Source organism: Haliaeetus leucocephalus, unplaced genomic scaffold, assembly GCF_000737465.1.
Source record: "Haliaeetus leucocephalus isolate CR32 unplaced genomic scaffold, Haliaeetus_leucocephalus-4.0 Scaffold138, whole genome shotgun sequence".
Lineage (NCBI taxonomy): Eukaryota > Metazoa > Chordata > Aves > Accipitriformes > Accipitridae > Haliaeetus > Haliaeetus leucocephalus.
In genome coordinates, this window is record NW_010972574.1 from 2,015,946 (window position 1) to 2,028,217 (window position 12,272).

Genomic DNA, 12,272 nt, shown 5'->3' on the forward strand with positions numbered 1-12,272 from the left:
ATCCAAACCCTGCAGCGTTCCCCTTGCTGCCACCAGCGCCAGCACCAAGATCTACTGCATTTCTTCAGATAGAAGAAAAAAAAACAACAAAAAATAAACCAGGTTGCTGCTCACCCAGCTGGGGACTGAAGAAGCTCTGCTCGCTGGCAATAAAAACATGCTGCTTGCCTACAGGGGATGTCAGGAAAAAGGCCAGTTGTACTACGAAGAGCTTTCTGCTAAGGTCCCCTCAGTAAGTTTGTGATGGAATTGTACAAACACGGAGAATAAATCACTTACCTTAAGAAGAGGAGACAGAGTAAAAAGAGAAGACAGATTTGGTGTGATGAGAAGGGACTCAATCTAGGCAATTATCCAGTTAGAAGGTAACAGACAGACTTTGGGAGGTAGCGAGAGAAATCCCTTTTTCCCATCCTGACAGCTCTTCCAGGAGGTTTTCTCAAGCAGGTGACCGTGAGGGTAGAAAAGACCTGCCCCGTGCCCCGTCACGGCTGTGTGACATGGTGAGCAGCGAAGAAGCGTGACCCCAGACCAGAACCCTGGATCCAAAATGCAAGCATTTCTCATGCCGTGGCTCTGGCCCACGGACGGAGTCTTTGCTCTTCACGTCCAGGGGACTGAGCCAGTGGAGGCTGAGCTCACCCTCAGCGGAGAGTGGCCCCTCGGCGCTGCCCGCCACGTCTGCCTCCACGGCCCTTCGGAGGGCAGGGCACAGCTTTCCGACCACTTCCAGTTTCCCCCAGTCTGCCCGTAAAAGGTATGGGCTTGCAGGGGCTTGTGCATCTCACGTGGCTGTAAAAGTGTCGCTCACGACCCAGACGCTCAGCGTGGTTTACAGAACGAGTTTTGTTTACTTCAGTTTAAAAAGTAAAGCCACCAGCTTTAATTCTCCCTAAGAACCAAAACAACTGGGGAAGTGCATGATTCAGAGTGGCTTGGTGCAAATTTTTGCAAAGTAACAGACACGAAATCAAAATAATTCAAATTATACATACATGTAAAACAAAAGAAATTCAAGTTAAAACCAGGACCGGATTCCTATTAGCCCTAGAGATGATCCAAGAATGTATCAGGAAATAAATAAATCATTCTAATTTTCACCATAAAAGAGGGCGCTGCTCACTAATTCAAATGGTTTGGGTATTTACAGAAGGCAAATGTGTTAGAGAAGAAATAGAAGGAAGAAAAGCATTCGTAAGAGCGAACTGAAATTCTGCAGGGTGATCGCTTCCCCACATACACCACTGTGACTAAGAGAAGGCTTTAAATCACTGCAAGGGGCCGAAGAAATTCTTTTTGAGCAGGATGCCATCACCTGCCCCACGCTGGAGGGACCATTCCAAGGTGAGACCAGCATGGTCTACTAGGTTTAGCTGCCACCACAGAGGTTCTGAAGCTCTACCACAACCCATGGCCACCCTGGGGCAGAGGACAACAAATAAGTTGGCCTGGTCAGTCCAATTTATGACTAGGAGGGCAATTTATCCTAAAATCCAACTGAAGGGAAGGCTGCTTAAAGCCACATCTTCCCGGCCTCCACTGGACCGTGCGTGCTCCGAGGAGGAGGCAGCCAGCACAACTAAGTCTCTGTTCTTCAACATGTAAGCACAGCTGGTGATCAAAACACTTGGCATTTCCACAAAGGCCAACAGCTAGGGTGCCTCAGGTGACTGCAAGAAAAAGCAGGCCCTTTCGAGTATCTCTTTCAACATTTGCAAACCCCAGGAGACAAAGCAACACCCTCGTTTGCAAAGGCAGTGCGACTCGTGCTCGTTACTGGTATTGCTGATGCTTTGTTACCAAATAATAACCTGCTTTCTTTTTGCTGCACAGGCTATTAAGGCCAAATCCTGACAGGCCAGAGCTGTACTTTCGGTGCAGCCAGTGGAGCAGAAGATGCTTAATGCCCAACAGAAGCAGGGTAAATTCTGCAGTTAATGTCATAGCGTGCAAAAAAACATCCTGAAGGGCCATCCTAACCTTCTGTTTCCTTGTCAAGACACATTTATTTACAGTCAGTACCATAGGGACTAGACTCGAGTGGCAGTGGTGCTACATCCATATTTTTAATGGGATTTGACATTTAAGGCAGCATTTCAGTTGACCTCTAAGCCTGTAATTACACTTGCAAATCTGCTTAGCAAGACATCAGCAGAGTATCCCAGGGGACTGCTCGAACAGATTGGTTCTGTTCCCATAGAAGCAGCATTTGAGTACCAAGTGATGCTACAAAGCAGACACTGCGGACTGCAGTGCCTGACACAGGCGCTTGCAAACTGGACCCGCTCCTAATCTTCAAAATAAAACCAAAAACAAAGACTGCAAAGAGCCCTCGCTTTATCTTAAAAGCAACACTGCACTGAGTCAGATACCACTGGAGGTCAGGAGCACTTCACGAATACACAACCGAGACAGGACTCCTTTCTACACCCGCTGGTTACCTTTGGCCTCATGAAATCTGCAAGTGCTAAAAGTACCAGAGCAGCCCGAGGGTGAAATCCTGTTTGTCACCTTCTGATCTGGAATCATGATGGCCCAGTGCCGAGAAGCACTTTTATGTGTCCCACACAAGTGCAGACTCTGCCCAGAGTCTCCTTCCACAAGGAATCCATTTAGATTTCTCCTTTCATTGTAGCCCTACGACCACCGAAATTTTGAGAGCAAGTTGATGCCAAAGGCCGGGATGCTCAGGATTATATTTTACCCCCAATTTACACACCTACCCCTCCTTTGTACCCAGTTTACACCGCCACCTCCAAAGATATGACTGGAACCAAATGAAGTACATATGAAGTACTCAGCTGGGACTCCCCACGTATGCTCAGTTCTCTTCAGGTCCGGGGAAAAAAAGGGGCTGATTTGTTCAGATTTGGACTTTTCATTCATGCCCGTGGGAGGCAAAGTGAAGGATCTCCTTCCCTCACAAGCCACCTAAGCAGATCGTTCCACAGGATGCAAATGGTTTCATCCCTGAGCTCAACTAAAAGAGAAAAATGCAGTCCTCAGCCATCACCACCCTAGCACCAGAAGCAAAGCGAACATTTAGCCCAAAGCTCTCTGCTGCAGGAACAAAGAGCAAACAAGCAGCGCAAAGCTGGGAAAGATGGAGAAAAGCAGAAAGAGGCTAATTTGTATCACGCCAAAGAAACAGAAGGAAACCTGAGGCCAAAGGGTTTGGACTGGTAGCGGAAGAAAGCTCACAGAAGGCAGACTGCGCTGTTCAACAGCGAAACCTTTGCAGCCCTCGGTGCTCATTTGGGAGCAGCCTGGTACCTCCATCAACAGTGATCACAGACAGGCAAGAAAAACAAATCTAGAGAGCATTCCGAAAGTGACATAAGATCCCTCAAGGCCATTTCAATGACACGAGCAAAACTCGAATTTTTCTCTTTTTTTCCCCCGGCGTGGAAGACACGACGCTTTGTTCAGCTTAGCGCACGCAGTTCTCCTCTCGGCGAGACTTCTTCTAGCTGACCGACGTGCAGTTCAGCTCTGCAGGGTCCTGCCTACCCGCCGCCATGACTCCCTCTGGCCCATCGGCAATACTGGGCTCACTGGAGCACTGCCTGTGGCTAAAACTGGGCTGCAGGAGGAGGCATTTGTCAGTACTGTCCGACTCCTCAATCACCATCCCTGTGTGCATCATGGAGGCCATCGCCAGGAGCTGAATATCCGAGTGAGCGTTGGCAACAGTGTGCCGACGGATGCTGCCACATTTCTCCAGGTAAGCCTCACCCTCCTGCTCTGTCAGTGGGGTCAGGGCCATCTCGCTGGGCTGCCGGCTCGTCACCGCATGAGATGAATAATTCAGTCCACCGGTCTTGGGACGGGATCTGGAGTACCGTCTCTCTGGAAGAGAAAAAGGAAGCAGGAACGGTCAAGTAAGGCACAGGAAAAGCATCGCCTGAACTGCTAGGCTGGCCTCAGCGTGCAGCTGCAGAGCGTCCCACCTCGTTAGCACCGGGGACCAGTCAGGTGCTCATTAGTTCATGCTGCCATTAGGAGCATGGAGGAACAGTTAGGAGATGCCTCCCGTCCTGCTGTAAGGCAACAGTGCTGCTGCCTGCGAGAGAAGTGAGCCAAAAAGTAAGGAGTGCAGCAGAGGGACTTTCTTCAGCATCCTGATGGTCCCCTCTCTTACCCAGGGAGGTGAGGACCGAGTAGGAACTCTCGCGTGCAGGTTCACTGAAATCAGGGATGCTAAAGTGGTACGAGTCCCCAAAGAAACATTCAGTGAGGACCTGAGTTGCCATCCCTTCCTCTGGAAAATGTCCCTCAGGAGATGCTCTTAGCTGGTGTCAACATGAAATTCCTGATGCTTACACTGCACTACCTCTCCAGCTGCCTAGGGAAAGGCGGTTCTGCCAGCATTAAGCCACTGTATTTTTTTTAAAGATTATAAAGAAAAAGAACATTCCATCCACTGTAAAACACATCTGGTTTGGGGGCTAGACACTGAAAACACCTCGCGGTGCACAGCAACAGCCCGCAACAGCCCGGGGGGAAAGGTGCAGAAGAGGAAGACAGTACTTGGGGAGCACGGGTGAAGGGTCTGCAATCTGCCGGCAAAAACATTAAGGGGGAAAAATGCCTGGTTTAAAACTCAAACCCAAGGCGCAGTCCCCAGCCCCCTATCATGAAGCACCGTTTCAATTCTGACACTGAAAGCTTTAAGAAAAGCAGGGGGCTGAGTTTGTGCCTTGGCTCGCTGTAATTCACTCCCCCAGGAGGTTGAAGCAGACAGTATTATTTTCACCTGCTGTCTTTCACCGCCGTGCAGCATTGCCGTGTGGTATTAAACACCTCATGTGGGCTATCTGTCCCCGAAGCAGCTGATAAAGCTATTCCCTACCCGTCTCCCTGTTTCTCACCAGCTTCCTTGAAGCGCAGGGTCTCATTTCATAAAGTCAGAAGCCTTTAGACCTTATAAAATACTTCCGCCAAGACTGCAGAGCATAAGAGATAGAGTGACAAAATGCAAAGCAAAGCACTCGTCACTGAAGGTTATAAAAGAGTTTTGGAAGCTTGCATCAGAAAGAAAAGCAGAAAACAAACTCTATATTGTTGCAGGGAGGAACGGGTGAGCAGCCAAAACTCCACCACTGGCAGCAGCCAAGCTATGACAACACTTCACCCCACTGCTGCCAGTAATATATTCATTCAAAATGATTCATTTTGTGCTTAAGAGTATGTGCAAATAATTTTTGAGGCCAGTTACAGTAAATACACTCTTTACGTGTCATCTGCAGCTCAAGCCACAGCAAGATGTAGTGTTGGAGGGCATTGGGACCTGACTCTTTTGAGGAAAAATATCCACAGATTATTGTTGTGCAACAGAATTAAAATCCTTTATAATGAGAATCAGGTAAAAATTAGGTTAAACACTGAACATTCATTTATCACTTTACTTTTCCCCCTTTACCTTCTTGGCCACAAAAGACGGTCTCTTAAGGGATTTGTCATACATAGTTTAACTAGAAACATGATTTCTATTTTGGTGCATTATGGCCAGGAACATAAACTGGGGGGAGTTTTTAAGGGATTTTTTGCAAGCAAACTCAAATCAGCAGTGATGTGAGGTTTAATACGTGGGGGGAATAGGTTGAATGTTTTATCTTCTTCCCTATTCCACATTTAAAAATTCTTTCTTATACAACTGGATCCCTTCAGCATAGTCCATCCTTACAAGGTAGGTTACGGCTAATTTACATGGACAAAGCAAGAAGGGTGGTAAGAGAAGAGCAGATAGGAACGCTGCCCTCTACAAATCCCCCCTGTGAGCTGTCCTGGCCCCTTTCACACCTATCCCTGCTGCATTCCTCTCACTTTAAATCTCACTTTAAAGTTTAACATACAGCAGCCTTGCAGGCTGAAGCATTATGTGTATTCACAGCTGTGATCGGACACCTTCAGTCACATTTCTCAACACTCATTTATCTCGAAGGCTCCAGTCCAGAAGGCAGTTTGGCCTCCACAGCATCCATTGAGAATGCAAATGTACCCAAAGCCCAACAGTGCGTTTCCAAAAACCTACTACAGGGAACCTACTGGGCTTCATCGTCATTACAGGCTGCCCAGTGAGAGAAGAAACTGGTTCTGAGAAAGCAAAAAAGGTGACAGAAAGAGGGAGAGAGGAAGAGAAAGAAGGTTGATTAGAAGTGGCAGTTACAGAAAAAAAAAAAAACAACTAACAACAAAAAAACCACCATGACAGCAGCACTTTGAAAATACCAAGGTTATTTGCAGAAAAGTGCTGCTTGGCTGTCAATGTCGTGCAATGCAAACACAAGTTCTTTCTTTCCTCCCACTCAGCACAGGGTGGAGCAGGGGCAAAAGGCCACCTTGGAAATACACACAAACAAATGACAGCTAAAATCAAAGTAAATACAACGAATTTAAGGCACATAAACTTTACAAGGCCAGTTTGTGCTAATTTTTTTTTTTAATGACACTAATGCTTTGCTCAGCTGGTGGCAATCCAGGATGGCTAGAAACTTCAGTACAGGTCAGGCAGCTACCTTTCAAACTATCCCAGCAAGCAGCATGAAGATGTCCATAAACATCAAAACAATCAAATTTGCCAAAGTTCAACTTTTACAGGGAATATGGTCTAGATTTAGCCTCAGGATCAGGTCTGCAAATCAATGCTGAACTGTGTCACCATGTTCACTTGCAAAGAAGATATTTAATTGCCCAACAACCACAAGAACAAAAACCGTGAGCCATAGTTTGCCTGAAGTGATGCCATGAGTTTGTTACAGGCACAGATTGTCTGAGTCCCAGTAAGTCCTTCTACCGCAAGATCATCTTTTGGCCTCTGCTGCTAAGGTGTAGGACAAGACAGGTTGTGTGTCTCCAGCTTGCTACAATTTGCATCAGAGCAAAGAGTAAAGCTTATAAAAACAGAGGGAGACTGGAGCTTTCTTCACTTGTTCTATTTAAATCTTCTTGACTATCAAACCAGTATCATTACACCCATTTCTTAGCTAGCCAATCTCTTCTGGCTGGTTACATGTGTAAGCAGAGCTCCTGAATCATGTGTGGAGAAGTTTTCCACTACAAGCATCCCCCTCCTGAAGTGCCAGTTCTCTCACCTAGACGCATCTATCCTCATTTAAACACAGATTTTTTTTTAATTTTTTTTTTGAACAGAGTCTTCGAATGGAAGGAAGACTCCATGCAAAAACCCCTGTAATCCCTCAGAATGAGCATCCAACAGTTTTGCTGTTTGCAAAGGCTGGCTGATGCAGCAGTGAGCATGGGAATGTAGCCAGCCAAAGCTGGCTAGCCAGCAGGGACAGAGAGTAGGCAGCAAAGGACCAGGCACAGTCTCTCACCAGGGTGAGCGCAGTACATCAGGCATGGACCAGGGAGTTTTAAAATCCAGCCCATCTCCAGCAAGAGGGGACACTTTGCACGTGTGTGCATGTGCAGTGGTGGTGGGCAGTCATAGTTCACTCAGTGATGGAAAATAAAAAGCCCGACACAAAAATCTACATTCAGAAACATATTAATCGGGACCTTCTCGAGAGTGTTTTAGCCCTTGTTTTCTGTCTCTCATGGAGTCATGCACTGCCTCCCTGTCTAGCACAGATGTGCACTGCCTCACATTAACCGACCTGTGTACCCCAAAAGAGCTTCTGTACAATGCGCGTGTCTTACCAAGCAAGCAGGTGCTACCAGAGAAGCTGTGATCCTCACACAAACCCAAGTACGGTGATACCACCTGCTTGACCAGTTCTTCCAGCTGTAGGTAGCCCTCACTGGGGCCAGTAGGCTCATGAACACTCTGAAATTCAAACATAAAAAGTCAGCATTACCCTTACATAGTTCCGAGTAAGGTTTTTGAGTAAAGCCTGGGGTCTGTCAAATATCTCTGCACTGGAATATCCCAACCATATCGGTAGACCATTTGGAGGAGCACAGCTGATAAGCCCGAATGGAGGTTTGGGTCCCATTTAGTTCAACCTCCTTGTTCAAGCCATAGCCATAACCCTATGGATATTGAGCAGCTAGCTGTCTTTTATCTGACCAAGGCATAGGAAGGTACAAAGTATGCTCCCACTGAGGATTTGCACAGTGTAACTACAGCAATATAATTACAGCAGGGCAGTTCTACCAGGAAATACCTCTTTGTAGAAAAACCTTAACACACCTCGGGCAAAGCACTGTTCTTTTCCTAGGCAGGACTGCAAGAAAAGTACTCTCTGTAGTTCAGCTTACAGCTGTGAAGATGGTAGATAACACTAACCAATTTAACAGTAATTTCAGAAACCATTCAGACTTAGCTTCCTGCAAAGCCTCAATAAGCTTTTCTTTCTCAAATGCGTCGCTTTGAGACCCTCTTTGCCCTCAAGATTCTTTTATTAAAATATTTCAGGGAAATTGAGCTAGCACCTTAGTATCTCCTGCTATTACAGTCTGGGTCACCATGAACATCAGAACAGCGAGAACTCATACAGAAATACCAGCTTAGCCACTTGGCAATTTTGATTGTACTTCAGAAAGTTTCATTCCCCAGCACTCATTATAAGGTATGTTGGAGAAGAAATAAAAGTGAGAGGAACGCCAACAGCCACCTGTAATACGGTATTTTGCAGGACTGTCAGGCTGGGTGATATAAAAAGGTAAAACAGCTGGTATACTTGGCTGTATTTGGCATGCTTGGAAAATACTCTCTTGAGGTCTTGCTAAAGAGGTTAGTCCTCACAAAAGGTCTGGGTCTCTTGGGAGAGGCCTTTGGAAGATATATAGCATGTTGCCTGCTGCCAAAATGTATTCCTCCTCTCACGGGCACTGCTCAGCATCCCAGCCAGCCAAGGGGCCGTGTCGGGCAGTCAGCAACCACAGCTTGTTCAAATTCCACAGTCTGCTGTGATGGAGACTCGCCCTGTCTCGCAAAGCTGAGAAACCAGGAGAACTAGGGCACAAAGAGGCATTCAGAGAAGCTGGGAGATGAAACTTTATGTGAAAAAAGAGTCCTGAGGCTGTTCCTAGCTGGGGAAGAGAGGTACCAAGAAAAATACAAACACCAAAGAGCAGAACCCGGCCCTTTCACAGCAACATCCTTACCCGTTCCCAGGAAAGCTCAGGGCATTCAAAATTCAGCTCTCATTTCTACATTTACCACTCCCAAATAAGCAGACATTACCTCCCCTTCATCACACCCTCTACCCTCCCCATTCTCCTTTCCAGGGATCGTATTTGTTCCGTGAGGTCGAGATACCCAAGTGGAGTCAGACAAAGAAGAGCAGAGGTTCCCCACCTGCAGAATTAACAGCATCTGGACGATGGAAGCTGGGAGCTTTGTCTGGACCAGAGGAAGAACTTCTTCCAACTTTACTTTTAGCAAGACCAAGTCTCTGAAGCCAAGAAGAGCAATCTGACGGATAGTCAACTCCTGACCCTAAAAATCACAGAAGGCGAAATCCAAGAGTTGGTAAAGGGACATGTGAGTGTCATACCAACACATGTATGCACACAGACAGAAAGGGTCTATCCTGCCCACTGCTGCTGTGGCAAAGCACCCCTCAGCTGCTCAGGTTGAGGATTCATGATACTCTTTGGTTGCTTCCCTCTCAGTCTCTCTCCCACACAAATTCTGAAATGAGTAACACCTCATCCGAAGCACCACTAGGTTTGGAATGAAGCCAAAGACGAGCCTGTATTTCACCAAAAGACTATGTATTCATGAAACCCAACTGCCATCCAATTTGGTCACAAGCATCCAAAGCCCAGGATGGATGCAGCTCGTGCTTTTGTCACTTGGAGCTGAGAAACCAGAGAAGGTTTGGTAGGGAAAGAGGTTGGTAGAGAGTATTCCTTAACTAAGCCTACCTCTGGTCTGTGTTAGATCCTCTTTTTGTTCAATGTTTGTACTTTAGACCTTGCCGATACGACAAAAATCCACAATTCAGTTTATTAGGGATTTTAGAATTTAGGCTAGAGTGAAGCTAGTGAGACTGCTTGTACCAAATACCATTTAAAAAGCAACAGCTTTGAGTTCCACCACAAGGCGCTCCGTGTCCTCCCAGTTACTTTTTTACATCAACAACACAAGTGAGCAGGCTTAACAGATGAAGATGTTGTAATATTTCTCAGCATATCTAAACACAGTTGGACTCCATTTGGCATTCTGGTGTTACTGCCTTTCCCTCTGCTATGCTTAACGTCTGCACGACTTTCTCTTGCCCCACTGCAGCTTAACAGCAGAAATTTTCCTCCCAGCCCTGCCCAGCACTTTCCAGCCTGAAGTTTCCCTTGTTCTTCCCAGCAAGTTAATCTCTGCCTCACAGTCTGTTTGGGAACTATTTTATGGTCTCCATAACACACTCAACATGGCAAATATTTAGCTGGAAGGAATTACCAGCAGTTAATCATTAATTCATAATGGGTTTAATGTCATAATTAACATCATCATCAATATGTAAATATGAATTAAAGCCAATAATCTGGAGGGTAGCTTGGCCATAATAAAAGCACTTTGCTGTTTTAAATCATCGCTGTGTTTTTAGAAACATGGAGGTGTAGAAAAGACTGGTACATATCTCTGAACTATATTTCAGCAGCTGCACACTTTTTATTTATATCATGCAGTTTAGTCCCATTAACTTCATACCCCATTTCAAAATGCAAACATGTTGCTGTGCCAAACAAAACAAGATTTGCTATTCTTTTTCCGCACCAAGTAGTTACATCAACAGCTGCAACTATGCAAAAGCCAGTGACCTGTTTACATGGTTTCCCTCTGTACAGCAATTTAACCAACTTGGCTGCTTAAAGGTCATATTTCTGCAACAGCTACAAGCCTCGGGTTTAAACTTAGCTGAGATAGGAAGTTATTTCTACTTACTACCTTCGGTAACATACACTCACACATTTGGCTGACTTACTTTCATTCTGAATGGGCAGTTGCTGGGATCACAGAAGAGCCCAACTAAATAATCACGTTGACATTTGCAGCAAAGTATGGGGAACCACCAACAAATAGACTTTCCCATCTACCAGGGTAGCACATGAAGAACTGTGGCTTGGTGAAAGAGACTTGCTATGTAAGCTGTCTTCACATGTGGTGACACACTGTATAAATAGGTATATACAGTTCCCTATTTGTAGGAAGAGCCCAATCTTGTTATTAGGGCACTGGCCTGGGATAAGAGCAATTTCATATTTCTTGCTGAACCAGCAGCTCTCTCTGTTGTAGCCTAGAGCAGCTTACTCAGAGTCAAATTCTTGAATGCATTTAGGCGGTTTAAATCCAGACATTTGTGTAGGACTTAGGGGACTGCAAGGCTTTAAATACGCTGTCTGTTACCTTTCAGTTCCTCATCTGTAAAATGGCAATACTTCCCTAATGTCACAGCTTCTATGAAACATTTTTGAGTGACTCAGATATTGTGACAAGACAAATACAGTAAGAAAGTTATGCTTTCAAAGAATCTCGACATCCCATAGTCACACTTTTACCACTAGCACCAGGTTACTTCCAAAAGCTGCACCCACTGTGCCGTAACTTTTGTTCAGTTTTTGTTCAGTTTCTCATTTAAAAGCAGGGGAGCAGACTTTTCTGATAAGTGGCAGAATTATTAGGACCAGTGGGTATGACACACAGTTAGCTCAGCTGTTTCCGCAGTGCACAGACAGCTGCAGTGCAGACAAACCCCTGCTTAAATAGACTAGTTCGCTTCCTGACTATTAGTTGCAAAAGGAAAGAAAGGGAGGATATTATAATTAATTGCGCAGTTTTACCTGCCAAACACCTACCTTAAAGCATCTGCAGCAAGGAAAGAATAAAAATAAACACAGTATAAAGGTTAGTGTCTGTCTTTTCAGAAGTCCTTTCTCTTTTAGGAAAGGCCAACTTTAACAGGATTAGAGGAAAAGTGCAACCTTTGAGCTTTACCTGCTGCCTTTGAAACAATACAAAGGAAAAAAAATTTAAAAGGCTCTGGAAAGCAAGTCCTGTGGAAGAGGCAAAAGTCAAGAGGAGGAGGCTAGCATTTCCAAGAACGTCAGTCTCCTCATGAGGTACATTTATTTTTTTTTCTCTGATGGAAGAGAAGATCAAAATAGGCTGGGGAGGTAATTAGACTGCTCATATGGAAAGCCTGACTAAAACTACCTTAAAAAATGATACAGTTCAACACTTCTGATGGGATACTCAGCTTCTAAAACACTCAGCGTCAACAGGTCTTACATAAAGTTGTTCATTCATCCTCTACCCATAAATTTACTTGTCCCCTTATTAAAGCTTCAAAAAACCCAACAGAGGA

At 45.4% G+C, this 12,272-nt stretch overlaps 1 protein-coding gene across 1 annotated transcript in view; it reads right to left on the reverse strand.

Moving 5' to 3' along the window:
• Nucleotides 1-2,987: 2,987 nt before the first annotated feature.
• Nucleotides 2,988-12,272, reverse strand: part of PRR5L (proline rich 5 like) — a 41,589-nt gene continuing 32,304 nt past the window's right edge. The window contains exons 7-9 of the mRNA XM_010586011.1: nt 9,266-9,406; nt 7,663-7,789; nt 2,988-3,849 (exon numbers count right to left, since the gene is read on the reverse strand). Of these exons, the coding sequence (XP_010584313.1) occupies nt 3,467-3,849; nt 7,663-7,789; nt 9,266-9,406 (651 nt within the window). The 3' untranslated portion in view covers nt 2,988-3,466. The remainder of the gene's footprint in view (nt 3,850-7,662; nt 7,790-9,265; nt 9,407-12,272) is intronic.